Source organism: Camelus bactrianus, chromosome 1 (assembly GCF_048773025.1).
Source record: "Camelus bactrianus isolate YW-2024 breed Bactrian camel chromosome 1, ASM4877302v1, whole genome shotgun sequence".
NCBI classification, from domain to species: Eukaryota; Metazoa; Chordata; class Mammalia; order Artiodactyla; family Camelidae; genus Camelus; species Camelus bactrianus.
The window spans coordinates 113,839,331-113,866,600 of record NC_133539.1 but is presented as its reverse complement, the minus strand read 5'-3'; the positions used below and the strand labels follow the sequence as shown (position 1 = coordinate 113,866,600).

Sequence of the window (27,270 nt, the reverse complement as noted above, 5' to 3'; positions counted from 1 at the left end):
TCGCGGCTGCCCTCCCCGTCAGCCGCCCTCGCCGCCGCGGTGCGCTGGCTGCAGGAAGCCGCCGCGCTGCCGCTTTGTTGTCAGGGACCCCGCGAGGAGCGCCGCTCGCCGGCCGCCGCCACCCTCTGTCCCCGCAGCCCGAGCTCCGGCCGCGGGGCCTGGGTCCGGGCTTCCCGCCCGCCCTGCCCATGAGGGGGCCCCACGACCACCGCTGCCTCCAGCCCGGGGCGGCGCGGCGCTGAGGCGGCGGCGGCGCTGCCCCCTCTGCGGGAAGCGGGCGGCCTCGGCCCCCTCCCCGAGGGCACCATGGAGGTGAATGCGGGTAAGAGCAGACTGCGGCGGGTTGGGCGCGGCGGAGGGACGCGCGGAGCCCCGCGGGGCCCTCCGAGGGCGGCGGCGGGGGCCGGGGGCCGACGGGGAGGGCCGCTGCTCGCCGTGGACTTGCCTCGGCCGCGGCGCTCGGCGCCCCCCAGGCCGCCCTCTCCGCTCCCCGCAACGCCGCAGCGCGGCCCGGCGGCGCCGGCCCGGCCCCCCCCTCACATGGCCCGGCCGCGCGAGCCACGTGCGCGCTGTGTTTACGTTCGGCGGCGCGCGGGCCCCGGTTGGCTGGGCGGGCGCGTGACGCGGCATTACATAATGGGCGCTGGGGCGGCGGCGGGCGGGGACACGTGAGGCCGCTCGGCTCCGTGACCCACATTCCCGGGGGCCGCAGGGACACGTGGGGGCGGGTGCACGCGCGCCGGCCTGGAGCGCCGCAGCCCCGCGGGAGGCCCCGCCCCGCCGGAACCCTCGGGCTGTGACGTGGCCGCGATCCCCTCCTCCCCCGCGGGGTTGCTCACTGCGGAGGAGGCCGCGCGTGCGCGCCGCGGGGACTCGCGGCCCGGCTTCCCGAGCGGGCGCGGATGGCGCCGGGCACCGCCGCCCGCGCGGCCCCGAGGTGGCCCGCGCGCGGAGCCGCGGCCTGGCGGGCAGTGAGGAGGAAGCGCGGAGCGTGGGCGCGCCCGGGGCCGAAGGAGGGCCGGCGGGGAGGGCGTGGGGCTTCCCCGACGCCCGACCCTCCTCGGCCCTCGGGGGTGCGTGGCTCCCGAGCGACGCCCTGCGGACGGGCCCACGACAGCCCTCGTGGTGGTGCTGCCTCGAATTTGCAAAAAAATAAAAAATAAAAAAAATTCATTGTTTCAGTGACCTCCTCTGGGCCGCGACCTGCCTTACACGCCTTCCGTCACAAAAGCGGGCCGAAGGTCCCCTCGGGCTGGCAGCCTGTGAGCGGGTCCCACCCTTAGTGACTCAGGTGACCCCGAGTGATTCCCAGGCCTCCCGTAAGGCTGGCTGTTGCCAGTTCGCGTAATTTTTTTTTTACACTCATGGCTCGCTGGCCTTCCCCGAATCTGATTAACAAAATTTGACCTGATCAGTCCTTCTCTTGTCTTGTTTCAGCGCCACAGAACAATTCCGGGTTCCCTTCTGCCCTTTGTCTGACCCTAGACGAAGGATGGCCCTTCCCTGAAGCCAATGAGGTTGCAGAAGCAACCAGTTATTTTTTTTTAAGTTACTTTTTCTAGAAACCATACCCTCCTAACATTGTGAATTTTCCACCAACAGTGAAAAAAGTCATTTTTCTGTGTTTTCGTTACCTGTGGGCCTACTTACCCCTTGGAGGATAGTTTAAAAATTTGAGTAAATCTATCATGGAATTGAAGTTTCACTTGGTCAGAATTTAGAGATTGTAAGGTTCAACCCCCTCTAACCCAGCGTAAGTGAATTCCTCCAGCTTTGCAATCGGATAAGGTGGGCGTCCCAGGTGGTTAGAAAGGTTTTTTTCTGTTTTGAACTTTACTGGAACATTATGTCTGATGTTAATTTTGGCTTTTGTGGCTACAAATGATTACATTTCATTTGGATGATTATTGACACCGGCTTCCTGCTCCCATCCCCTGCCAGTTCTTCCATTGTCAGTTCTCAGCCCTTGGTCTTTGCTCTGTTGTTTTTTTCTGATCGTCATCCTTGTTACCCTTGGGGATGTGGCACCCAGAAGTGAACAGGCTCCTGTGGAAGCTGTTGGACGGTTACCAAGTTCCAAGCTGGGAATTCTGCTGTAAGTGAATTCTCTGCAGGCTTTGCCTTTGTGGCATATTGCTTTGCTGACTCACAGTAACCTTGCAGTCAACTAGAACCTTTTCATGTGAACTGTTTTGAAGCTAGGTTTCATCCATCGTGCAGTTAATGGTTTGACCTGAACTGTAGGAACTTGAAGTTACCCTTCTTAAATTTTCTCTTACTCCTTTTGGCTTCAAGGTCAGGTTGTCACAAGCTGTTACCCAGTATACTAATAATTTCTGCCATCCTTCTGAGGGAACTTTGATAAGCATTCCCTTTAACTTCCTCCTGATTGTTGTAAATGTTGCTAGGATGGGGCCAAGTTCAGTGTTGTGTGGCATACCTCTGTCTCCTCCCTTTGGGTGGATACCATTTTATTAGTCAATACATAGTCAACCAGTGACCAGTCTCTCTGTCCTATAAATCATGACACATTGTGTCTCTGCCCTCTCCATGACTAATACAGATGTGAAATAGTGATGTTGTAGAAATTGACTCCACATTTTTGTCACAGATTTTGATTGAGTATAGCAGTTTTTTTATTGCACGAACTTCATAACCACGGGGGTAATGCACATTTTAAAAATTAGGAAAACATTCCCACATTCTTATCTTTATAAATCTGTATTCTACCATGTTTCTCCAAACTTGAAAGAAAAGATCAGAGGAAGGTAAGAGTAAAGAAAACTTCACTTGGAGAGAGAAGCAATAAGATAGTGGGAAGAATCAGAAGTGAAGCAGGAAGTTGCTTGACTAGTCATTGGAGTTAAGGGATTCAGAAGGTAGCATGGAAATAAACCTACAGAGAACCCACTGGGTGTAGATGTCACCTTCAAAACTGAAGGAAAGAAGAATGGGTAGAGGGTTGGTTTTGTTTGAACTATTCTGATCGAACTCTTCCAGTATAATGATGGTAAAATAATAATCACCAGTATCTGTTGAGCATTTATATGCCAGGCCCTTTACATGTGTTACTACTTTGATACTTCACATGAATTCTATGAAAGAAAGTACTGCTGTCACCACTTGAAGGTGAGGGTCTAAGTAAATTGAAGTTTAGTAACTTACCCAGGCAAGTGGAGAGCCTGATTTTGAATCCAGAAAGTCTACTTGGGGAGCACAAGGTAACTACTGTGCTGTGCTAGGTTTTAGCCATAGAACATTTGAAGGTATATGCAAAACTTTGGTGGTCCTGTCTTCTTGAGGGTGAAGAAGATACTGAATGCATCCATACAGTTTGCAGTGGTATAGGGTCATAGCTGGTGGAAGAAGGACAGGGCTCAGCAGAGCCTCCCAATTTCATCATTCCTCTTTTTTTAATCTTGCTGCTAGTATGGTTTTGTCCCCAGACACTAGATTACACTACCCCCCTGCCACTCCCCCCCATTTACATGAAGACAAGAACACTGTTTTACAAAATAAGATCGTTTTGCTTTTTGTCACTGTGTTCTTTGTTTTCTTAAATAATCTCTTACATGGTATGTCCTTTAATAATTTACATATTCTTTAAGATCCCACTTGTCACCTTGGCTATGTTCGCCTCTCTTGATCTTTGCCCTCCATAGCGCTCTTGTGCCATCAGCAGGTCACAGTAATTTGTATGAAACATTGCTCACATTGCATTGGAATGAGTGGTTAACATAGCTGTGTCCTCAGTTGGCCTATAAAGGCGTTTTAGGGAAGGGACCATGTTCTCTGGAGCCCTGACACTAGCACACAGTTGGAAGTTTAGTGCTTCATTAGATCCACTCTATCATCCTGTGAGTAGAAATTATTAATAACTTACTTTTAAAATGAGAAAACTAAAGCCTTTTAAAAAAGTTTTTTTTGGGGGGATGTAATTAGGTTTTTATTTACTTTTGATGGAGGTACTGGGGACCGAACCCAGGACCCTGTGCATGTGAGGCACACATTCTACCACTGAGCTATACCCTCCCCCTGAGAAAACTAAAGCTTCTTAATGGTTAAAAATGTTTTGTTTTAAGCCACAGGCAAAAAAAAGTACAGTCATGACTTGAACATAAACATACTTTCCAGGATGATGGGCAGTGGGGAATTTGATGATGGGCAAGTCTAGAATTAGAGTAAGAAAATCCCAGTATCTGCAGGGACAGCAAGTGCTTCCCAGCAGGACAAAATTGGATGTTGACTTCTGGCTTGTCTGGAGTTGACCACTGGGTAAGCCCTAGCCTGGGAACCTGGCCCAGCTCCAGGGTCCTTTTCAACTAAAAATAGAGAAGACTCTGCCTCAGCTAATTTTAGCTGGAGGCAACTAAGATACATTCTGCCTGTTTCTGGAGGTGTTGGACTTGCTGGTTCAGGGATTTGACCTTTCTTGCTTTATCGTTAAAAACTCTTCGTGTAAAAAAGCACATTTATAAACACCATTTCTTTTCAATCTTGTAATAACTCAGGCAGATATTCCCATTTTGTAGAAGATGACTCAGGTTTAGAGAGACTGAAAGTGACTTGCTTGCCTAGGTTCTCCTCAGTAAGAAACAGTAGTCCCTGCTCTGGAATTAGACAGCCTTGACTTTTTAGCCCTGGCCCTGCCACGTGGTAGCTGTGTTACTTAACCTCTCCGAGTCTGAGTTCCTCTTCTGTAAAATGGGGTAATGGAAGCCAACTTATAGAGTTCTTGTGAGGATGAAATATGATGTGAAATTGTGTCATTTTATTCTCGACATTCTTGCTGATTTGTGTTTTTCACTTCCCTTTCTTCATTGAGTTGAGGAACTTCTAGATGTACTCCTTACCTTCTAGGAAATTAAAATTTAACCTATTTGGGTTGCTCACCATCAGGTTGGTAGATTGGTGTCTGATACGTGCTAAGACAGCCAAGTCAGTGCCAAAGGTTTTGATAAGAGAATGTAGCTGCCTCTCGGTGGATCATCTTTGGTTCCATGGCTCCTGGCGCAGATGCTTGTTGTAAATGATTGTTGAACTTCCTAAAGACAGGAATTGAATCTTAACTGGATTGATAGTAGCCCAGTAATTTTTCTTAGGTGTGATTTTGGAGCTTTTGCAAAGGCAGGCGCGATTTGGGTAATTAATAACAATACCTTCCATTGCCCAATCAGGGCTTTAATCCGGTTCTTAAGCCGCCAGGATAGCGTGTTCATTTCCAAGCGGAGGTAGAAGACCTTATGAACAGAAATGGCTGACTCAAATGCTGGCCCTAGGAAGGCCTTACTTTCTCATGTTTTGAGAGAATGAGATGTTAGTGAATTTACTACCTGAGATAGTACTTCAGACAGATAGCTGTGAATTTTGGGGGAATTTATTGAGGACTAAGGATAATATTTTTCTTTGTATCCCATTCTGAGCAAAAGCAAGTGTGAAAAAAGTAGCAGTTTGCTACCACCTGGAATTTCTAATGGGATCTTCAGATCTCTAAAGTTTTATAAAAACATCTGGCACGGTGGTTTTACCCAGCACCATGACATTTGATAGACTTCCAGTTTAAAATCATTTCTCTTTGGACTCCGTGTGTTAGGGATACTCAGGCAGTTATGTCTGAAAAATCAACCTTGAAAGCTGTGGGCCAGTTTGTGCTTGAATTCACTGGTTGTAGCCGTCCTTCTACTTCAGCGTGCAGAGAATCACCTGGAGAACCTGTTCAAGTGCTCAATCCTGAGAGTGCCTTCTCTAGTCTGGGCAGGGCCTTGGAAATGTGTATTTTGAAAAAAGCAGCAGGTGGTTCTGATGATATTTATTTTGCATAATCTCTCCGAATGGTGGAATAAATTCAAAGTTAGGAATCTCTTTCTTGTGTTTGGAGTGTTAGGAGCTTTTAGATTTTAAAATCAGTGGTAAATGAAATTCCTATTATTAAAATTCTCCTTGGTTGCTTTTTCTCCCATTGAGCACAGATGACGTAGTTGGCTTGTGACAGTGGTTCTCAAGCTTCACTGTGATTCAGAATCATCAAGGTGATTAATGTTTCTGATTGAATAGATCTGGAGTGGGGCCTGAGAACTTGCATTTCTAAGAGAGTTCCAGGTGATGCTGAAGCCGCTGGTCCAGGACCACACTTTGAGGATGACTGGCTTTGCTCTGGGCAGGTGATAAGCACATGTCAAGGGCATTTGGAAATGGATCAGACTATAGAAAGAGCAGATTCATACCTCCACCACAAGACTGATGCCAGGCATATGCTTCAGGAGTGGAAAGTGGATGGAATTGTCCACATTGTTGATATTTTTTGTCTTTAAGACTCAAGTACATTTAGTTGCATTTGTGCATATTACTGTGTATGATGATCACTGTTGTGTTTCTCTTGGCGTAGTAGGCACCTGTTTCAACTTCTCTTCTGGTTTGTAATCAAACTCCCTGAGAGTTGTGGTAGCATTTTACTTCTTAGGGGCTTCCCGGCTTGGATATGTATAATTGGTACTTAAGTATATATCTGGCTCCTAATGTCAACATGACAGACTAAAAGTGACTTAAAATTCCTTTGCCTTTTTTTGTTCTCCGTAAACAGAAATGTCTTTCTGTTCTTTGGAATTGATTTGGCTACAGCATTTTGCTCTGTGTGTGTGTGTGTGTGTGTGTGTGTGTGTGTATTTGAACTTGAATGACTTAAAAGTGTGACTCTTACCTAAAAAAAGATTGGGGAATCATTTCCCTCTAGCAAGGAAGGTTTTCATTTCAGAGTGAATGCTTAAATTGCAGTTGTTCCTTTGGGAATGTGTAAAATTCACTTTCTCTTTCAAATAGTCATCTAGGTTCTCAAAAATGCCTGTTTTACTTGTGACTTCCTAGTGATGTTTCATCTTGTTAAGGATCTGTCCATGTTATTAGATGTGGGCTTCACAAAGATAGAGAAGTAGGTCTTAGAAATCTTTATGGCAGGCTTATTACCTGTAAAGCATGTACAGAGAATTAAGAGACCCTAGGTGCTTATAGTCTCTCTTGTTAAGAAATAGATGGAAACAGGAAAACAGTAGGTTTAAATAAAAGTTCAGGACAGCGATGGAAGAAGGATAATTAACCTTTGTATCTGATGCACATTGGAAAAGCCAATACATGTTTGCTGATGATGGAGAGAGAAAAAGAAACCACGGCAGAACTTGGCAGAGAAGATGAGAATTACTTGTTTGGCCTGGGATTCAGAAAAATAACATGTTTGGCCCTGAGGTTACTCTTGCAACATGTTATTGCTTTGAGGGAAGAAGTTTGAAATTATACCCTAAGAGTAATTTTAAATGCTATTTCTTAACCTTGCAGGTTTACAGTCTCTAAGAGGTCTGGGTCAGTTTTCAGGGGGTTGTGGAGGTTACATGAATGAAGTTATGAAGAGTGTTCTGAAAGTAGCTCCGTGAAGAGGGAGTTAGCTTCCAGCGTGCATTCTCCTTCCAGCCTCTTTGACAATTACTGTAAATAGTGAGTCAGGAAAGCAAGTAGTGAGTCTGGATTCCTTAAGAGCTGCTTAGAGTTAAATGTGTCTGCAAGTCCAACGGCAGAAGTGTGTGGAGAGAAAAGAGTGTTTTCTTGGAGTTTAGTGGATAATCATAGAGTCTTCAGGGAGCATCAAAACAAAGATTTTGGGAGCAACAGCCGTGAAGGGTTTTTCATCTGGAGAAATTACTTTATCTGGAGTTCCAAATGTTAATCTGTTCTTGACTGACCTTTGTTTCAGCCAAGTGCTGGGGAAGGTAAAAGATGAACTCATTGTTCTGGGATTGAGTCATATAAAGGTATAATGAGGGAAGCAAAGAGAGGGCGAGAACCAGATTTCTTCACGGCCAAAACAACTTGTTGACCCTAAACTGTGTCACTCAGGAAGGTTTTTCATTCCTTTTAGGAATAGATTGGAAAATGAAAAACTTTAGGTTTGAATCTGCATGTGCTCAGAATGCCTAATCAGTGGGAATTATATGGCTTTGAACTTTGAGGAAGCAAGAGTAGTAGGAAATAGGGAAGGAAATAAGTTACTTTTTCCTTTTGGGGTAATTTTAATCATTAACCTGTTTCTGAAGTTAGTGACTTTACTGTTCAGATTTGCAAAAGTAGAAACTATATGTTATCGTGTGTCTAATTACCTGATTTGCCCCTCTTTTCTAGGAGGTGTGATTGCCTATATCAGTTCTTCCAGCTCAGCCTCTAGCCCCGCCTCTTGTCACAGTGAGGGCTCTGAGAATAGTTTCCAGTCCTCCTCCTCCTCTGTTCCATCTTCTCCAAATAGCACTACTTCTGATAACAACGGGAATCCCAAAAATGCTGACCTCTCCAACTCTGAAGGCATCCTAAAGAAGGATCGAATCGATTGTTCTATGAAAACAGGCAAATCGAGTGCACCTGGCATGACAAAGAGTCATAGTGGAGTGACAAGTAAGTTACGTTGGCTTCCTAAGGGTTGGTACCGCTAACTGTAGGCAGGGCTTGCTTTATCAGCTGTTCATTTGGGGGACCATTTTATTTTTGGGTGTAATTTTCACTCTCTTCTGGGTAATCATAGTTGAGTGATTAGATAAGAAATCATTGGTGGTCTTAAAATTTGCTGCCTAGGGGCTGTCATAATTGATTCTTGCCAAGGAGCAAGATATGTGGCTACGTACTCTGACCATGTTTTCTCTAGGGTACCCCATTGCACAGCACTTCGGCACTTCTGAGTCTGGTTTTTAGAACTTACTCGTGGAAAAGGGTTTGTGTTCATGCAGTTGGACCTAGGAACATTTGGAATTAGGAAACAAAGGAGGATTGGGAAAGCCAAATGAGTAGTGGAAATTTGGACCCCTGAGTGAGGGTGGAGGTAAGATGGGCCGGTACAGGGCAGGATCAGGAAGGAATGGGGCCCGTCTGGTGCCTTCAGGTGAGCTCAACTGAGTGTCTGTAGAGCAGCCTGTGGAGACACCCCTTGGCACCTTTATTGATTGACATCTCTGCCTGACTTCTTAATTCTTATCCAGCAGAATTGTTTTCTTAGTTTGGTTGCATATCTGATGTAAAGTAACTCTAAAATCAGTGTATGTTTAAAACCATCAGGAAGGGAAAAGCCAGCTCTGTGAGATATTTTTGGCAGTGCTGTAAAATGTTTAAAAGAAAACCACAATTTCTTTTAATTTGTTAATTTGGGGTAAGGATTTTTCTTTTACATTATAAACATAGATTTGTATATTAAAGTACTTACAAGTTGAACAAAACATTCAATTGGAAAGAAAACGAAACAGTTGTGGTTTTTTCTTCCAGCTTTTCACTCTTGTGTCTGTTTGTGCCTTAGAGTTCAGTGGCATGGTTCTGCTGTGTAAAGTCTGTGGGGATGTGGCGTCAGGATTCCACTATGGAGTTCATGCTTGTGAAGGTTGTAAGGTAAAGCATGCTTTTGTTTCTTTAAGCTACTGATTCTGGGATTAAAGTTAGGTTTGCCCGTTTCCACAGCTGACAGTCTGAGAGGAGGAGAGAAATCAGCTGCTCCTCTTAAAGTATCAAGCATTTTATATTCTGTATAGACATAACTTGTTTTGAAAAGTGTATTTTAAATTCGGTGAAAGTATTTCTTTTTAAGATTTTGATCACAATAAATCTGCTATCTCACTCAAACTTCAATATGGTATGAAATGTTTATTTGTTACTGTATCAGGCACTGTTCCAAATGAAACAGCAGGGAGCAGAACAGATAAAGTGCTACTGCCTGTTTTGGAACTTAGTTTAAACAAACTTTGAATAGGCCTCATCAGATACTTTGACATTCTGACATGTCAGGTACGAGGAGTTGGGATTGATTCCTAAATACTTGTGAAAATGTGGTATCAGAAGTAATCCCAAATTCATAAAAGAATCTTGAATATAAATTGAGCCCTTGGGAAAGCTCATTTTGTTTGTAAGTTTAGTTGCATATTTCTGAGTCAGATAATTCCAAGTGAGATGGCCTGTACTGCCTGCTTTTATCCAGGGACTCTCTCTCTCTGTCTCCTTTTTAATCTGGCACAGCCCTTTCTCTTGAGTATCTAAAATTAACATGGCCAAGACATGTGCTCTTGCTGTTCTTGGACTGAAAGCCAGGAGCAGGAATCCAGTTTGGCAGGATATGGTGGGCGAGCAAGATAATGAATATATATCACGAAAGAAGAAATATTTTCTAGGGTGGCTCTGAATGAATTGTGAGTTTGGTAGCTCTGAATGGTTGGGTCACTTCACAGAACTAGTCAGTATTTTATATAGATGCAGCACTTTTCCACTGTTTTAAAATTCTGTATATTTTTTTTTTTTACAAAAATGTGAAATAACTGTGGGACAGGCATTATTCTCCCTTTATATTTATAGCTAGAGAAACAAAAGCACAAGCAAATGAGCCTAATTGTGTATTGTTGATAAAACCATACATAATTGCTCTTAAAGTTGTGTCTAGCTCAGATATTGTAGCATCCAAGTATAATGTTGCAGTAACAAAGTATAAAGATGCTGTATCCCCCAGTTGCTAATATAGAGTCATCAAATATGTGATTAGTTATGGTATTCAAGGAAACTGCAGTTTAAAATAATTTTGTTCTTGATTTTTCTGAAAAAGTCAAGGGAACCATTTACCTGGAGATCTTCAAAGACCACTTACAAAGCTTGACCTTAAATTGTTTGCATAGTAAAGTTATTTGTAGCCATTTAGCTGGGAACTGTCTTTCCTAGCCATTAACTGGTCTGTGGGCTGTGGCATGACACTTACCTATCGCTGACAAGTAACCAGGAACACCTGGCCCATATAAGTAGGCCTGTCTGGTGTCAGCAGGTAATAATCCAGGAAAGACCAACAAGTTACTAATGTAATCCTCGGTTCTAGCAAGGGGATTATAGCTAGGGAACACATTTCTCTGTCAGCTTCCTCGAAATCAGTCATTCATATTTTAAGAGTTTTGTCTGTGATTAACACGTTGATTGCCATGTCACCCAAATCTGGGTGACAGTTGTTTCCTCAGGGGCACCCGATCCACAGTGGGCGATCAACGTGTTAAAAGTATGAGCTGGAAAATTGGCTGCAGGCAGGGCTGGTAACAGGGTAAAGTGTAGTACAAGGGATGCTTTGGCAAGCGCCAAGATTCTCCAAAGGGAAGAAAGGGAAGAAGAGTTTTGTTTGGCTAGTGGGCATAGGTAAGTACTGATACTGGTAAGAACTGAGTTAAATTCTACGTGCCAGTATTATATTTCCCTGTGTTCTATGCCAAAGTTACTTCCCAGGTAGCTAGTAATATACCTGATAGTTAGGTGTGGGGGGAACCCTTACAAGGAGTTTGTCTAGATGTTTTTAAATAGGCGGGGTACATCTTCCTGTGTTCTTAGGGTTTTTTCCGAAGAAGCATTCAGCAAAACATCCAGTACAAGAAGTGCCTGAAGAATGAAAACTGTTCTATAATGAGAATGAATAGGAACAGATGTCAGCAGTGTCGCTTCAAAAAGTGTCTCTCTGTCGGAATGTCAAGAGATGGTATGTTCCCAGTTTAAAGAGTGATCTTCTTAAAGCATATGGAGCTTGGCTTTTATTCCTCAGCATAAACCAGCGCTACAAGCTAATTACCAATGGCCCTCTTGTGCTTAGGGTGAAACAGATTTTAGAAAACACATTTTGATGCCTTGTAGGATGCCAGATTCATTATAAAGTCAAGTTTTAGCATCATCACCCCAGAAACAGCTTGTGGCTCACTTCTTTTCTTGTTACTTGCCTGTGAAAAGACCCATTTTTTTCCCTATACAAGCTGAATACTTTTTCTTTTTCCTTAAATAAAAAAAGAAGTTTTAAGTTTTTCTTTATGTGGGAACCCTTCCTTGGCTTTTTCTTCTTGATTTCTTAGCAGTCCTGAGGGATCAGTTTCCCCTTATTCTGAATTATCTCTGTAACTTCTCAGTCTTGAGATGTCTGTGTGCTTTCAGGGCAAGGATTCTGAATACATTGAAAGGAGATGCACAGTGGAAAGAACAGGAGGCTCTGAAGTGGAGGTGGTTGCTCTGCTCTGGCGCGATCACTTCCCATGGAAAACGAAAGTTGTGATACTCTGCAGGGCTGTTAGTGTTATCTGTGGATGATGTCACTGAAAGATTTGTCTCTTTTGTTGTGCTTAGGGTAATCATTTTTTGGATAGTCTCATTCTGTTCTAAGTAACATAGCAGAGGAGTATGAGGTTTTTCAGAGGAATTGGTTTAGTAGAGTTAATTAAGAATTGCTAAGAATGAACCTTGGGTTTTTCGAGGGAAGGGTCATTTAAGCAATTCCTTAGGTTTCTCTAAGATCTTACTGGCCCAGAAATAACAGTATTGCAATTAGGAGTTCTTGAATAAAAGAGTTCAGCAATTGATGTTTTGTATTTTCGATTGTTTGAAATTTTTTTTTTATAGCACTAGAAATACTGATCCAAAGTTGATGGATATTGTGATTGCCTCAAAAGAATAAAAATGACAATCAGTTGTGAAGGAGGGAGCAGAGGTAAAGTGTGCAACATGATAAAATTGTCTGTGATAGTGATAAATGTCAGAGGCTACAATTAGATGAGTAAGGCTTTCTTGCTGGGTGGGTATATTGAGTTTTTATTGTCTCTCTAAATATTAGAAAAGAAAGAAGCTTTTCTTTCCCTCATGATGAGACAGGACACATTCTAAGATAATGGAGGATGAATGATTTTATTTTTGTTTCACTGATTTTAATTAAAATCCAGGAAGGTTATTTTCCAGTAACTACATTTCTATTGACTGTGGTTTTCCTTTTTTCTTTTTCTTCTTCTTTTTCTCTCTTTTTAAGATTTTCTCTTTTAAGAAGTTGGAAAAGGGGAGAGCAGATCATTTAATAGTTGGGTCTTGTTCAGGGAGTGATTGTACTACTGGGTTCCATTAATGTTAGTGGATGTGGGCAGCTGAATCCCATGTGCCTTCTTAAGAACAGAGCTTTCAGCCTTCTTAGCAAGGTGCTGCATAGTAATGCTGGTCTGCTTCGAGCTGTGATTTTTGTTAGTTAATTTCAAATTTCTTTCTTGGACTTTGCTTATAAAATACCCAAGAGATCTTCTCCTTAGCTTTGTTTTGGGAGAAAAATCCCCCGCCCGCTTCGTATGGTACATCAGAAATACAGCCATCAAGTTTGGAATAATTTGGGCCAGACACAAATAGATGCTCTTTACTGGTATGACTAGAGGCCAGAGCTGTCAGGACTAATTTTTTGTTATGCTTTTGTACAAACAGGTCTTATTTAGACTGTAGATATTAAATATCTCTCTCTTCAATAGCTGTTCGGTTTGGTCGTATTCCTAAGCGTGAAAAACAGAGGATGCTGATTGAAATGCAAAGTGCGATGAAGACCATGATGAACAGCCAGTTCAGTGGTCATTTGCAGAGTGACACATTAGTGGAACATCATGAACAGACGGCTTTACCAGCCCAGGAACAGCTGCGACCCAAACCCCAGCTGGAGCAAGAAAACATCAAAGGCTCTTCTCCTCCCTCTTCTGATTTTGCAAAGGAAGAAGTGATTGGCATGGTAACCAGAGCGCACAAGGATACCTTTATGTACAATCAGGAGCAGTGCGAAAACTCAACAGAGACCATGCAGCCACAGAGAGAACGGATTCCCAAGAGCATGGATCAGTATAATTTAAATCATGACCATTGTGGCGGTGGGCTTAGCGGCCACTTTCCTTGCAGTGAGAGCCAGCAGCATCTCAATGGACAGTACAAAGGGAGGAATGTAATGCATTACCCAAACGGGCATGCCATTTGTATTGCAAATGGACATTGTATGAACTTCTCCAATGCTTATACTCAAAGAGTATGTGATAGAGTTTCCATAGATGGATTTTCTCAGAATGAGAACAAGAACAGTTACCTGCGCGACACTGGAGGGAGAATGCATCTGGTATAGTGAAATCAATTTTTTGCTCATCTTGTATCAAGGAAAGCTTTTATCTGGAGGTTATACCAACATCAGGGGCAGGGGTGGGGGTGTCAGAAACCCTAAGAGGTTTTACAGAATCAGTTTTGTGCAGTATTTTAGGTCAGGTATTTTTAATAAACATCGTTTGTTGAATGACCTGGTTTCTCACAGAACGAGGTACAAGCATGTTATTTGATCCATACTATGCTTGGGATTGGGATTTTATGTAAAATACGGATCATGAAGAATTGGTCCTTTAATTCTTAGAAATCCCTTTCAAGAGTGTTGCATTCTGATTAATCATTACCTTACTAGCTTTGGGATTTTCTCGAAGAGCTGATCCTTTTAGCTTGCCAGTCAGTAGTTTCTTGATTTAGATGGGAATTATTTTCTTTAATCATTATCATGCAAAATGGTCTTTGGATACAGAACATGGATATTTCATTGTTTGAAAATTTAGGAATAGTTTAATATAATAAGCTGGTTTCTGAAGATTTTCTCAGACTTTATCTTCTGGGATGAGTTAATGTTACTCATATCATTCAAATGTTTTTCATCAAATACAGTAGTCTGCATGAAAGTACGGTGCTTCTATTCAGCCAGAAGTGTGTCCCAAGCAGCAGCACCGCGCACTCCGGTCACACCATGAGACCCTTTGATAGTGCTTGGTATTTTCTACAGACAAGTAATTAACATCTTTTTCGTTTTCAAAGTAGTTGACTCTACCCCAGTCCTTATGTTAGATTTTTTTTGTCACTTGCAAGTATCTGGAAAGTAATTTTCTATGTTATTAGACTTCGTGGCTCCCTTAAGGAGGGAAAAATGTGTAAGCATTTAAGTTCTAACTTGCGCTATTCTTCGTGGAGTCATCCCATTCCCGGTCACCTGTGGAGCTAGTGGGAATGTAAGGGCTGGGTTTAGTAATGGCGTACACACTGTGTGTTCCATAGTCCTTTCAGTGTTCTCATACCTTTTGTGCCTTCCTATTTTTCCCTCCCCAGTCCTCATTTAGAAGGTGCACCTTGTATATCCAGTTACTGTGTCCTAATTGAACAAGTGGAGGTCAGTGGCCACACCGTTGTGTATGAAATAAGTCATCAATGACCTTTTTTAAAAAAGTGAGGCATCTCACTGTCGCTTTCTCTTTGAATGACAACATTGTAGTTGTGCCTATTTAGAAAAAAGGGAGTTTTGAAATACTAAGTGTGGGGTTGGGTTCTAGGCCTGTGACTTCTAGGTGTATTTGGGTAAGTCACCAAATCTCTTAAAAGTCTTAGTTCCTTACCTGAGAAATGGTAATTATCATGTCTGCCATCACTAACTGTTGAGAACCAAGTAAATGTGTGTGAATTTGTTTGGAAACCATAGAACCAGTGTAAGGTGGCAGCAGTATTACAAAACTAACTCTTAAACCCGTGTAGCAGGTTTTGAAATAGCTTGTTGCAGATGTCCTTTGCTCAGGCTGCCTCTTTTGTGGTAAGTCAGTTGCTGTTTAAATTAGGTTGCTCTGAGGCTTTCCGTCACAAGGCAAGTAGCAAACGGAGACAGTGCTGATATGGGTAGATTTTACTGGTGTCAGGGAGGGTATTTTCACATTGAGTTTCCACTGATTGGTATGCTGCCTTTGGAATGTCTTTACCCCGTCTCACGATTTAAGAGTTTTTCTGTTTTGTGCCAATTAGGTTTGTCCAATGAGTAAGTCTCCGTATGTGGATCCTCATAAATCGGGGCATGAAATCTGGGAAGAATTTTCCATGAGCTTCACCCCTGCAGTGAAGGAAGTGGTGGAGTTTGCAAAGCGTATTCCCGGGTTCAGAGATCTCTCTCAGCATGACCAGGTCAACCTTCTAAAGGCTGGGACTTTTGAGGTAAGTTTTATTCATCCTGAATATTGATGCAGGGCATGTTGTATTTTGTTTTCATCCTTTTCTAAATAAGTGCTTGTGGTCCAGAGATAGAAACTACCAACAAAAGCATGACCATCTCAGGATCTTGGGAAGAGACAAGGTAAGTCCAGAGTACGTGCTGTATTCACAGCACACAAACTCCAAGTTCTAGAATTGCTTCCAGGTGTGAACTTGGGTTCTCCGGAATGTTAGACACCTGCTAAGAGCCTCAGCTAGCGTTTACTCTGTTCAGTGCAGAACACGAAGGGTAAGCAGAATGTGGTTTTAGTCTTTTTGGAGGTTGTAGAGTATTTGGGGGATGTGTCAGACATCCCTTGTGTACCACCTCAAGTCCTCTTGGCCTCACCTCACTGTAGAAATCTGTGGCTGCTTTTTCTACTCCAGCTTCTCTTGCTCTGATGCATTCTGCCTTGGTTTGAGGCGGCCACTGTTGCCAACTGTAGTGGGATGATTCCCTGTTGCTGCTGAGGTGGGGGAAGTCTCAGGACTTGCTCTGAGATCTCTTAAGCATCATTCTGAATTGCAGGGTGGTGGGTGGGAAGTTGATGTCTGGTGGGCCAGATCTTCGGTCTGTGGGGGAAGGGTTACAACCTTACTTCTGGATAGTCCCACAAGATTGAGCTCTCAGTTGTCCTTGATGTCATGTGGTGTCCATCTTATTAATATACCCTCTGATACTGGCTCTCTCTTCTTTCCATCTCATTTCCTTTTTCCCAACTCCTGTTTTCACATGTGCCAGCCCACATCCCACATAAACCTTTGCCTTTGGCTCTGTTTTCTCGGGTACTTGGACTAGAACAGAGAAGATGTTTTCACTAAAAAAAAAAAAAAAAAAAAGCTATGGTATAATTCCAAAGTAAGACCTATAGGTTTTTTCTGTTTAAAGGAAAAAAACATCAGACTTAAGATTTAAAGTCAGAAGAGATGTCAGAGTTCAAGTTCAATTCACCCATCTTTGAGGTTAGGTAGCTACAGCCCAGAGAGGGGAAGAGGCTTTTCTTGGATTACCAGTAAATTTACAACACAGATCTAGAACACAAGTCTCATACTCCAGGACTATGTCTTTTTACCTTGTGATTTGTCTTAGGTTTTCTGTGTTACAGAGTTAGCACCATCTTCTTAGAAGGCTCACGCCCTTTCTAGACTGTCTTGGGTAAAACGAGTCTTTGCTTGGGAGCGTTGCAAAGTGAGGATGTGTGTTCAGTGTTCATCTGGTTTTGAGGGAAGTGCGTGACATAGATGTCACCGCTTACTGTGGTGGAGGGAGTGTTGTGGGTAAGTAACTGCTGACTAGTTTGACTTGGATTCCAGTTATAACTGGGTGTCTAGAACACTTACTGTGATAGTTGTCTTTGTGTATTGTCTCTCTGGGTTATGGGTTCTTGACACAGACTAATTGGAGTTCATCTGCTGCATTTGGTGTTCGGATGTTTCCAAGTGTCGCCGCATTGAAATCGTGCTCTTCTTACTTGGGGCTTAGAGACCATGTGATATCCTTGGTAGCTTAAGAGTTTTCATGCCTTTGGCCAACACCCAGTTTCAAATTTCTTGGCATTATTGCCTGCTTTAATTTTGAATTTGCATTTCAGAATCTTTATTAATAGAGTATCACAGGACTTGAGTACTTTGCCGCTGCTGGCTGGAATTTTTTTGATGTTGTTCTTGGAATATTTATTGCTTTGTTAGAGAATTTGCCTTAAGCAAATGGTTCTGGGTAAAAATAAACTCAGTTTTTCTTCTACAGCTTTCTCTTGTATGTAGGATGTTTCTTAACTGACTTGAATACTGAGTTATTTCTTGATATTACTATTGAACTTCTCCAAATATATATAAGTCTTTTTCTTTTTCCAGGTTTTAATGGTACGGTTTGCGTCACTATTTGATGCAAAGGAGCGTACTGTCACCTTTTTAAGTGGAAAGAAGTATAGCGTGGATGATTTACACTCAATGGGAGCAGGGGATCTGCTAAACTCTATGTTTGAATTTAGTGAGAAACTAAATGCCCTCCAACTTAGTGATGAAGAGATGAGTCTGTTTACAGCAGTTGTCCTAGTGTCTGCAGGTAAGCAAGCCGGGTCAGAACCATGCTGCACCTGGAATGCGGCGAGCAGCAGCTGGCTTCCAGCAGGCTGTGTAGAGGGGGAGGCCTTAAGGAAGATGCTAAACTATGAATCTGTTATTTCTGAATAATTAATTTCTTATGAGTCTACATCGTTACTTCATGGATTTAATTTTTTGGAACATTGTATATCTACAGGAAGGTGTCTCTGATATAATTCTAAGTTCTAATTAAAATATTATATGAGTTATTTCAAAATGTTAAAAGTATCGAGATACTGTGTTTTGTTACACAAATCAGTGACTTATGAGTTGTAGGCTTTGACCTAGCTTTGCTGCTGAGTTTTCTGTGGGACGTGGGTAAGTAGTTTTACCTTTTTGGGTCTCAGTTCCCTCATCCTCTGAAAGGAAGGGACTGTGCTGTGGGAGCCTAGTGTGGGGTCTGGCACAGCATACATGCTCATCACTGTTTGAATGAGTGGCCAAGAGTTTTGAGTCCTAATTTTTAGTGTTTGTCTGTATGAGTCATCGGTGGTGTTTCCCGGCTTCCCTGCCACCTCACATTGTGCTGCAGTTATTTCTGAGCCAAGTATTTCAATTCAGAAAATAGCTATTAAGGCACAGGTAGCAAATTGGAAATTGAGACACAGTGACTTTCCTGGGGACATGTAAGTAAGTACCAGCCGTTGTTAGGTATCACTATCTTTGTTTTAAAGCATTTGTTGAGAATTATACAGTATTTTGATATGACTTGATAAGTTTCCCATTGGATTCCTTCTAAGTAAAAGGCATTGTGTTGAACACTGTGAGAGTTGTAAGGTGTGAGTTACAGCCCCTGGTTGTGTGTCAGAGCCATAAATCAGTAACTTACCTCAGTATTCCTTAAGGAGAGTAAGTTCTTTGTATATCTTAATGGGGCTGTCCATCAGTGGAGTAAAAGACTTGATGCCATTTGCAAGCACAATTTGGCTACCTTTTCTGGATTCAGAGTCCAGAGTGCTCACCATTACACCATGGAGCCGCCTTGGCTACCTTTTCTGATCAGCTGTACCTGGGTACCTAAAAAGTCACTTACTATATGGAAATAGTATGAATGCAGTGTGTCAATAAGGGATACCTGTTTCTTAGTAACCTTGTAATGCCTCTTGCACTTATAAGTAATTAGTGATAGTTTGAGTTGACATGAGATCACTAGATCTATTATTGTGAAACTAAAGGTGATCCATACTTGTTAACTTCTTTATCTGATGAATATGCCTTAAGTTAGGTGCTCAGGGGGAGACATAGCAGGCATTAAGACACAAGCTTGTACTCAAAAGAATTTATGTTCCATTTGGAGAGTCAGAACGAACACAGAAAACCTTGTGTTACTAAACAAGTGAGTAGTTTTGGGAAGGAAGATGAGATCATCTGAGAAGGCTTTGTGGGAGGATGAAAGTGGAGCTGGAATGTGAAGGATGGATTATTAAGTGTTCCCAGCAAAAAGTGATAGGAAGGCATGGTGACAGCACAAGATGGGGAGGGGGAGGGACAGGTGGCCAAAGACTGCTGTGTACGTCAAGGAGGGAGGGACACGAGGCTTACGTTACGTGGCACCAGGTTATAGAGTGACAGCTGTGAGAACTAAACAGAGAAGACAAATACGGGCGGTGGAAAGTCAGTGTCACTTCTTGAGTAGGGGTGCGATCGGGCATGAGCAAAGTGATGCTTTAACGCTAGTTCTGTACTTTTATCCTGGGTGGATTAGACAGGTGAGCTGGAGAGTCAGGTTGAGAGGCTGTTGAAATAACTTTAGGTGGGAGGCAGTGAACTGTCCTAAAATAGATGTGGCAAAGGAGGTAGAGAAGGACGGCTACATCCCAGAGAGAGTTGATAGTTGGGAAAGAAGGGAAGGTGGAGGGTGAAGGGGAGTTCTCTGCCAGGAGCTCTGCTCCTGCATTTATGTTTTCCACCACGATTGTGACTTTTATTTTATTTTAAATTTTAATTTTTGAAAAAGCCTTGTTTTGTTTTCTGATCGTAAGAATAATATGTACTCTTTGAGAAATTGGAAAATATTAAAATGAAAATAAAGATAATGTCATTACCAAAAAAGATCACTGTTAGCATTGGGGGGGTGGGTCTCTCTCCATTCAGCTGTGTCCATTTATCCATTTGCCTGCTTATTGGTATGTGGTACATAGACAGATGTTTGACATCCTAAGTGGAAAAGGCTGATTATAGAAGAACATAAGGCATTCTTATTTTTGTTATGTTTATATATGAAGATATACAAGCAAGACAAAGATACATGTACAATTCCATGCATTTAAAATGATAATGTTGTTTCACTTAAGTATATGATAGAGTTCATGTCACATTTAAATCTTGATCACTTAAAAATGACTATTGTTATTTTTAAAGCAGTATCCAGGCAGGAAAATAAAATTCAGTGACTGTAGAAGAGTATAAATTGAAAAGTCTCTCCTTGTATTCCTAGCCTGTGCTTCAGACTAGATTTCTAACCATCTTTCTTTTGAATTGTTCTGATGGTTGCCCTCCCAACTCTAAGAACAATGCTTATACCTCTTTATATTTAGTAGATGTAACTGATAAATAAAAGTACCCTCTCAGTTTTCCCTCTCAACTTTCATTAAGTTTTATTTTTTCAGTCACTTTATTGGTTTTATTTATAAATTTAATATGCTTACATTCTTCGATCATTCACTTTTACACTCTCTCAGATAGCTGAGACAGAATAATCTTACTGCATAGGGAGGTAGTACCCTCCTTTCCCCATATCCTGGCTTCTTTGCTCTACCATTTTCTTTTACATTGTCAAGGATTAAAACATTCATATTCTGTCCTATAGTTGTGACTGTTTCCCATGCTTTATTTATCAGTTGATTTAAAAAAATTGGAAAGTAAAACCAGCATTTCATCATTATTCAGTGAATAGTGCCCATGGTGTTCACACAGTGGGTTTGAAATGGTAACAAGGCAACATAAATCTCTCCCCTAAACTTGTCCTTCTTGAAGGGAAAGTTCCAAGTGTCAGATAACAAATGGGCTATTTATGTTCTCTGTTAATTGCTTAGAATTAAGCTACGTTGTAGTTTGCTTTATTTCCAAAATTGTTTCTCTTGGAATCTGCAGTTGCTTTGTTTTGGTTATTGTTGTCAGAAGAAATGTTCGTTAATGATCTCATTATATAATTTTATCCTCACAACAGACCTGTGATGTGAGCTAGAACAAGTTACCCTCACTTATACAGGCAAGGCATTTGAGGAGCAGAGGGGTTAAATAATTTGCCCAAGGTCACATTTTTAATTATTGGCTGAGCAGGCATTTGCACTCTCATTAGTCTAGCTTCAGAAGCCTTGCCACTACACTGCTTGTCAACAGAACAGCTGTAGCTGTTAAGGGAGAGAGAAATCTCAAACGTGGCACTTGCCTGGGAGACTGGAGGAATCCTGATACTGTGGAGAGAAGAGGGATTACTCCTGGAAGGTAAATTCTTCTTTGGGTTGTGTGAAACGGCAGCAGCCCCTTGCAGTTGAAGAGCAGAGACTGGAGCGTAGGTGTGAGGGAGGCCCAGGCTCATGTAGATGCGGACTGTAGCTGTCCTCGCAGAGGGTTTTGTTGAAGGAATTTAACTTCCATCTGCATCGTGGGAACAGTTGGTGAGGAGTGCAAGCTTGGGAGAGGGACGAAGAGCCAGACGGTTAAGGAACTAGAAGACAGCTGTGTCCTGAGGGAGGTGATGCAGGTAACAGTGCAGCACTCAGTGCGTCCTGTGGAAGGTGAATTTCTGTTCCAGCCTGTGCCTTCCAGTGTTGCAGCTTCTAGAGGACTGTTGCTTACGATCCAGCTAGATTTGTATGTAGGTCTTTTGGCCTTGAGATCATGAAACCATGGTTTTAGAAATTGAGGTTTTAGAAAAATTTAATATTATTTACATTTTTAGGTATAGGTGTCTATTTCCTTGAAGGGAGCTGAATAGAGGGGCATAGGTCATCCAAGCACAAGCTGTTCACTGGAGGACCAGCCTCCCCTGATGATACTAACTCCAGTATCCTTTCCCACTTGCTGTTCCTTTTTTTGCCGTCTAGATGATTTTGTTTGTGGGGGCTGCTGTCATTCTTTCCCAGGTGTTGGTGGTGTAAATTACTGGTGATGCAGTGTAAACCGGTTAACTTTCTTCTGTTAAGGTATGAGCTCTCTAAAGGAAGGAATTTTGGTTTGTTTTGTCCACTGATAATTCCCTAGCACCTATTCCAGTAACCACACACATTTAATAAGTGTGTGGTGAATGAACACATTGCAAGGATGTAAAAGGAAACAATTACTTGAATATTAAAGGCAAGGGAGTAGTTTTGCAAAGATGACCCTCATAATTGCATGGCCAAAGTCAAATGTCAAGAGATCTATCTCACTATTTTGTTTGGAAAATTGAACCCCCCCCCCCAAAAAAAAGCAGAAATCTCAATAGTCAACATTCAGTTTGTTTGTTTTTCCGTAAGAATTAGCACGTAGTTGTAGTCATGATCCAAATTTTACTAAATGTAAGATAAACTTATTTTCATCATTTTTCCTATTTTCATCATTTCCCCCTGTATTTAGAATTACTCAGTCTTCCCCCTCCCTTACTATTAATTTTTAGTCCTTGTTCTGAGTGTTCGCATTGCAAGTAGGCTTTTTCAGCTGCCAGTTACAGTGGAAAACCTCCTTAATTTCCTTGTAAAAAAATTAAATAAGGGCAAATGGCCAGAGAGTTTTGCTTCCTTGGAGAAGTCTTTTTCTTATTAATTACAACTCCCTATACCAGGAGCCATTGAATATTTCTTGCACTCTACTGTCACCTATTGCAAAAGGAAGAATTAGCCCTTGTTGATGAAAAAAGTCCACGGGCAAACAACATAGTTTTGGCTAATTTTAAGATACTTTTATTGATAGCTGATTATACTAAATCATTAATTTATTAACATTTTTGTATGATGAGTTTAGTATACAGTATGCTAAATAAAAGTGAATGCAGGATGATATAACTAGGTAATAAAGTTACATACTATGCTAGTTACCTATTCCTGCGTAACAAATTACCCTAAAACTTAGTGGCTTACAATGCATACATTTGTTATTGCACACTGTCTGAGGCTTAGGAGTGTAGGTGTGGCTTAGATGAGTGTCCCCGGCTCAGGGCTGCTTAGGAGCTTGTGGTCAAGCAGTGGGCAGGCTGTGCTCTCTTAGGAAGGCTCTTCAGCGCGGGGTCTGCTTCCGGGCCTTCACAGGGTTGCTGGAAGGACTCAGTCCCTCACATGTTGTTAGACTGAGTGCCTCAGTCCCTGGCTGGCTGATGGCTGGAGACCGCCCTCAGCTGCTTAGCACGCTGGCCACGTCCTAGGGCAGCTCACACGGCTTTCCTCAGAGCATGTGAGTGGGAGAAGGCCTAGGATGGAAGCTGCGTTTTTTTTCTATAGTATTTTATCCATTAGTAGCGAGTCAGGGAGTCTGGCCCACTCAATGCAGGAAGGATGCGCAGAGCAGGGATACCAGGATGAGGGGACCATTGGGGGCCGTTGCAGAGGCTGCCACCACGCATGGTGACATGCAAATGTGGATATTATTCCTCATGAGGTAAAGATGTATTTCTGAATCACATTATTCATTTTATTTTGCTAATCAGAAGCAATTGAAATTAGATGGCATCTAATTTGAAAAATCAGAACCTAGATTTTTGTGAACAAAGATACCTAAACACTAAAGAATTTTGATCTATTAAGTGTACTATGTGATATATATTTTTGTAATATAATAGCTACAAAAATTTGCCATTGGGATTTTAAAAATTTTGTCAGTTATCTTTTGCCTTTGTTCAGTGGATAAAACCCTGTTTTGAGAATTAATGAGATTGACGAGTGAGTATGATATTTGTGTTTAGTGTCAATGACGTGTCCTCTCATCCACCTCTCTCCTCCGCACTCTCCCTCAGATCGGTCTGGAATAGAGAACGCCAACTCGGTGGAGGCCCTGCAGGAAACGCTCATCCGGGCGCTAAGGACCTTAATCATGAAGAACCATCCAAACGAGGCCTCTATTTTTACAAAGCTGCTTCTGAAGTTGCCAGATCTTCGATCGTTGAACAACATGCACTCTGAGGAGCTCCTGGCCTTTAAAGTCCACCCCTGAGGCCTTTGGTTACTCAGACGTGAACTGATTCATGCTAACTGTACACTGTGTGCTGAGAGGCTTGTTTCTGTGTGTGTACCGTGCGAGGAGGGAGAGGAGGCCTCGAAGGCAGCACGAGGCTGTAGGCTGTCTGCGATCAGGTGGTAGCCCTTTGGGGTGAGATCTCTTCAGCCATGATTAGACATTGCCCGCATTTCCCCGATAGACCAGTCAGCTGTGTTGCACTTAAACTGGAGAAGTTACACTGAATTAGAGTCACACTGAATGTTAGACTTTTTTCATCTGCCAAAACCAAAAACCATTTTGATCTCCCTGTGGTATAAACATAATGCCCAGGCACAAGTATCTGAAGACTTAAAAGTTAATCCTTTGTGGTGGAAGTTCTCTTATAAGATGGAAACTTGATTTCCCCGCAGGACCGTTTGACCTGGTAATGGGAGGCTGTGCAGGTTAGACCTCCTTGTCTGTTTCACACTGCCACCGTGAAAGTGTATGGTCCTGCGCAGGCTCGCTGGTTGTGGAAAATGAGAATCGGTTGTGTTCCCAATGGCCCACCTCACAGAGATAATAAAAAATGTCTAGAAAGCATATTTACCTCTTGGGAGATAGGCACTATGTAAATAAGGTTAAATTTTTGTTATAATTATTCATGATAATTTTTTTTTATTTCTACGCATTTCTTGGAAATCATTTCACAGTCCACACCCATCTGTTATTCAGGGTTCCTGCATATGTGTGGGGTGTCTATCTGGCACACATATATTCAGAGTTCATGGGTACATCAAATCCATAGTATGTGTACATAGTATGTATGTGAATATAGTTACACATAAATATATTTCTTCACAATATTTTAAACTGTGAAGAGCTTTATCATATAATAAACTTAAAACAGGAGGTGTCAAAAGACCCAAATTAGGTGCATTTTACCTGTTGATGATGTTAACAACCATTGCTTTAAATATTTAGACAGTAGAGTATTGAGTTTATGCTCTATTTTTGTTGATTTAAACAACACTTAATGTAAAAGTGCAACAGGCCATCAAGTCCAAATTTCAAAAAAATACGTATTTTAGAGTTCATCTTTGGTAAAGGTACTAGTTGTTTAAAAGTTCATTCAGTTTCTTACCTTGTGCTGAAAAAGGTTGCATTGCCGCCCATGATACACATGCTGCAGCTTGATGGTAGATTATTTTGATTCTTTCTGGAGAACCAACCAATGTTTAAGAAAACTGTTTAACATGTTGACGTGTGCCTGAGTGTGTGAGTGTGGATGTGCAAGCGTGTTCTGAACCCACTTGTTTTTCCCCTAAGTAACACTACAGGGATTTTTGTCAAATTAGATTTAACCTATAATTTGAAAAATCAGTTAGTGTGTGACCTACAGGCTTAGAAATGGTATATAGTCAAGGACATTTCATCCACATTTCTTATTTTGGGCTTTTGTAAATAGGTAGGATCAGCCTCTGTTTATGGCAGGTGGAGAAAATCGTCAAAAAGCTGAGGATTTTATGTATGTTTCTCTGTTGCCCTGGAAGATAGCAGTGGATTGGATTTTTAGGTGAAGATTGCCTTCTATATAATTTTTGGATTATATAAAATAGTGAAAATGAAAAGACCCCACTTAACTGTACTCAGCCTGTTACTTTAATGACATGTGAGCAGAATGCCTTATTTTGTAACCTTGTTTAACTTGTTGCTACTGGGACTTGAATTTCTGTGGCACTAGTTAAGTAAGTTAGAAAAGAGTGAAACCCTCTCATTATTAAAGAGGAAAGGTGGTGATGGTGATGTCTGTAATACAGTATAAACCATAATTGTGATTTACCTTAAATAGGTAGGGCTTTTATGGGATATACAGTATAGTTTTTGTGAATTCTTTACATGATAGCATTATCTTTTTATAATTTTTTTTCCTAAGATAAATGCATAGTTTTTCTTCTATGGGGAATAGAAACAGCTTTTTCAAGTAATATTGAAAACCTCAAAGATCATGTTGTTTCTTAATTTTTGCCTTTTGCATAAGCCTCTTTATAACATATATCTTTAAAACAATTACTAAGTCTTTAGGAATGTGTAACCAGAACTATGTTAGTATTGCTTATAAAACTTTAGTTAGATTCAGTATATACATGTATACATCTAGATATAGGTAGATATTTGCATTTTGTCTTGTAAAATTTTATTTGAACAAATTCTTCCTGTAGGTAATGGGAAACAAAATTAGTCGTTCATATGCCACTCTTAGCATTTCTATATTTGAAAACGGCCCCATATTGAAACCTCTACGTCTAAACTTAAACCAGCAGCCTATTACAAGCACATTCTTTGATTGAGTCATCGGTTATAAACTTACTAAATGCGGAGAAGACAACCAATTTAGGGAACCTCTTTGGTGGGACACTGTTGATTAATAATGTACTGTATGAATTAAGTGATGCTTTAACTCTGATTTTACATTTTAAACTTAAAATACGGGCATTATGTCAGCAAACTTAAGGGCATTATGTCAGCAAGCTAAAACATTTTTTTCTGTCATTTTAATGTATCTCTTTACGTGATCTGAGAGAGGATTCAAGCCTTTAGAGAGAAATAGCTGAGGGAAAGGGGAAACGTCTTCTTGGGATGAAGCTTTTCCTTATGGCGACGGTTTAATTACAGTTTCAAAAACTAGAAGGAAACTTCAGTGGATTAAGTGTATAGCTTTCGTAACTACGTTTCAACAAATTACCATTGTAACTTGATAAGATACAGTTTATTTTATGTAAACATTGCAAAGCAAGGTGTAGAAGCTCAGCTAGATGTATCCCTGTGCACGAGAGTAGGTACCTATCTCAATTATCCTTTTTCTTTTCCAGTATAAAGTTTGCTGAATGTACAAGAAGACTTTATCACTTAGGATATAGAATTTTTTTTAGGGGTTGGGGGGAGGGGCTCTGTCAGGAAATTACCGATAAACAAAGATTGTGTTGATTTGATCCGAAACATAAAACTTGAAGCTATTCTTGAGCTAACATGGAAAAATACAATGGCTATTGTTTTAAAAAGAAATGATAGAAATATATTATTGACAAGATATGAATTAAGTTTATTTTCTACAAACTGTTATTGATGAAGACATGGATAATATCTTCATGTTTCTGAAAAGTAATCTGTACATGGGGGGAGGGGAGAATAAATATTATTTCTAACCAA

At 41.6% G+C, this 27,270-nt stretch overlaps 1 protein-coding gene and 1 non-coding gene across 3 annotated transcripts; one reads left to right on the top strand and one right to left on the bottom strand.

Moving 5' to 3' along the window:
• On the top strand, nucleotides 1-27,270 carry NR1D2 (nuclear receptor subfamily 1 group D member 2). 2 transcript variants are annotated; one of them, XM_074371422.1, is made up of 8 exons: nucleotides 2-322; nucleotides 8,164-8,430; nucleotides 9,320-9,408; nucleotides 11,368-11,512; nucleotides 13,299-13,924; nucleotides 15,625-15,810; nucleotides 17,701-17,911; nucleotides 23,879-27,270. In XM_074371422.1, the coding sequence occupies exons 1-8, from the start codon at nucleotides 307-309 to the stop codon at nucleotides 24,073-24,075; spliced, it is 1,737 nt and encodes a 578-aa protein (XP_074227523.1). In that variant the 5' UTR covers nucleotides 2-306; the 3' UTR covers nucleotides 24,076-27,270. The 2 variants fall into 2 exon arrangements, with proteins under 2 accessions (XP_074227534.1, XP_074227523.1); XM_074371433.1 differs by lacking the exon at nucleotides 17,701-17,911 and having other exon boundaries at nucleotides 1-322; nucleotides 23,879-24,043.
• On the bottom strand, nucleotides 3,961-4,033 carry TRNAV-CAC (transfer RNA valine (anticodon CAC)). Its single transcript has one exon. It is a non-coding gene; the product is annotated as a tRNA-Val (tRNA).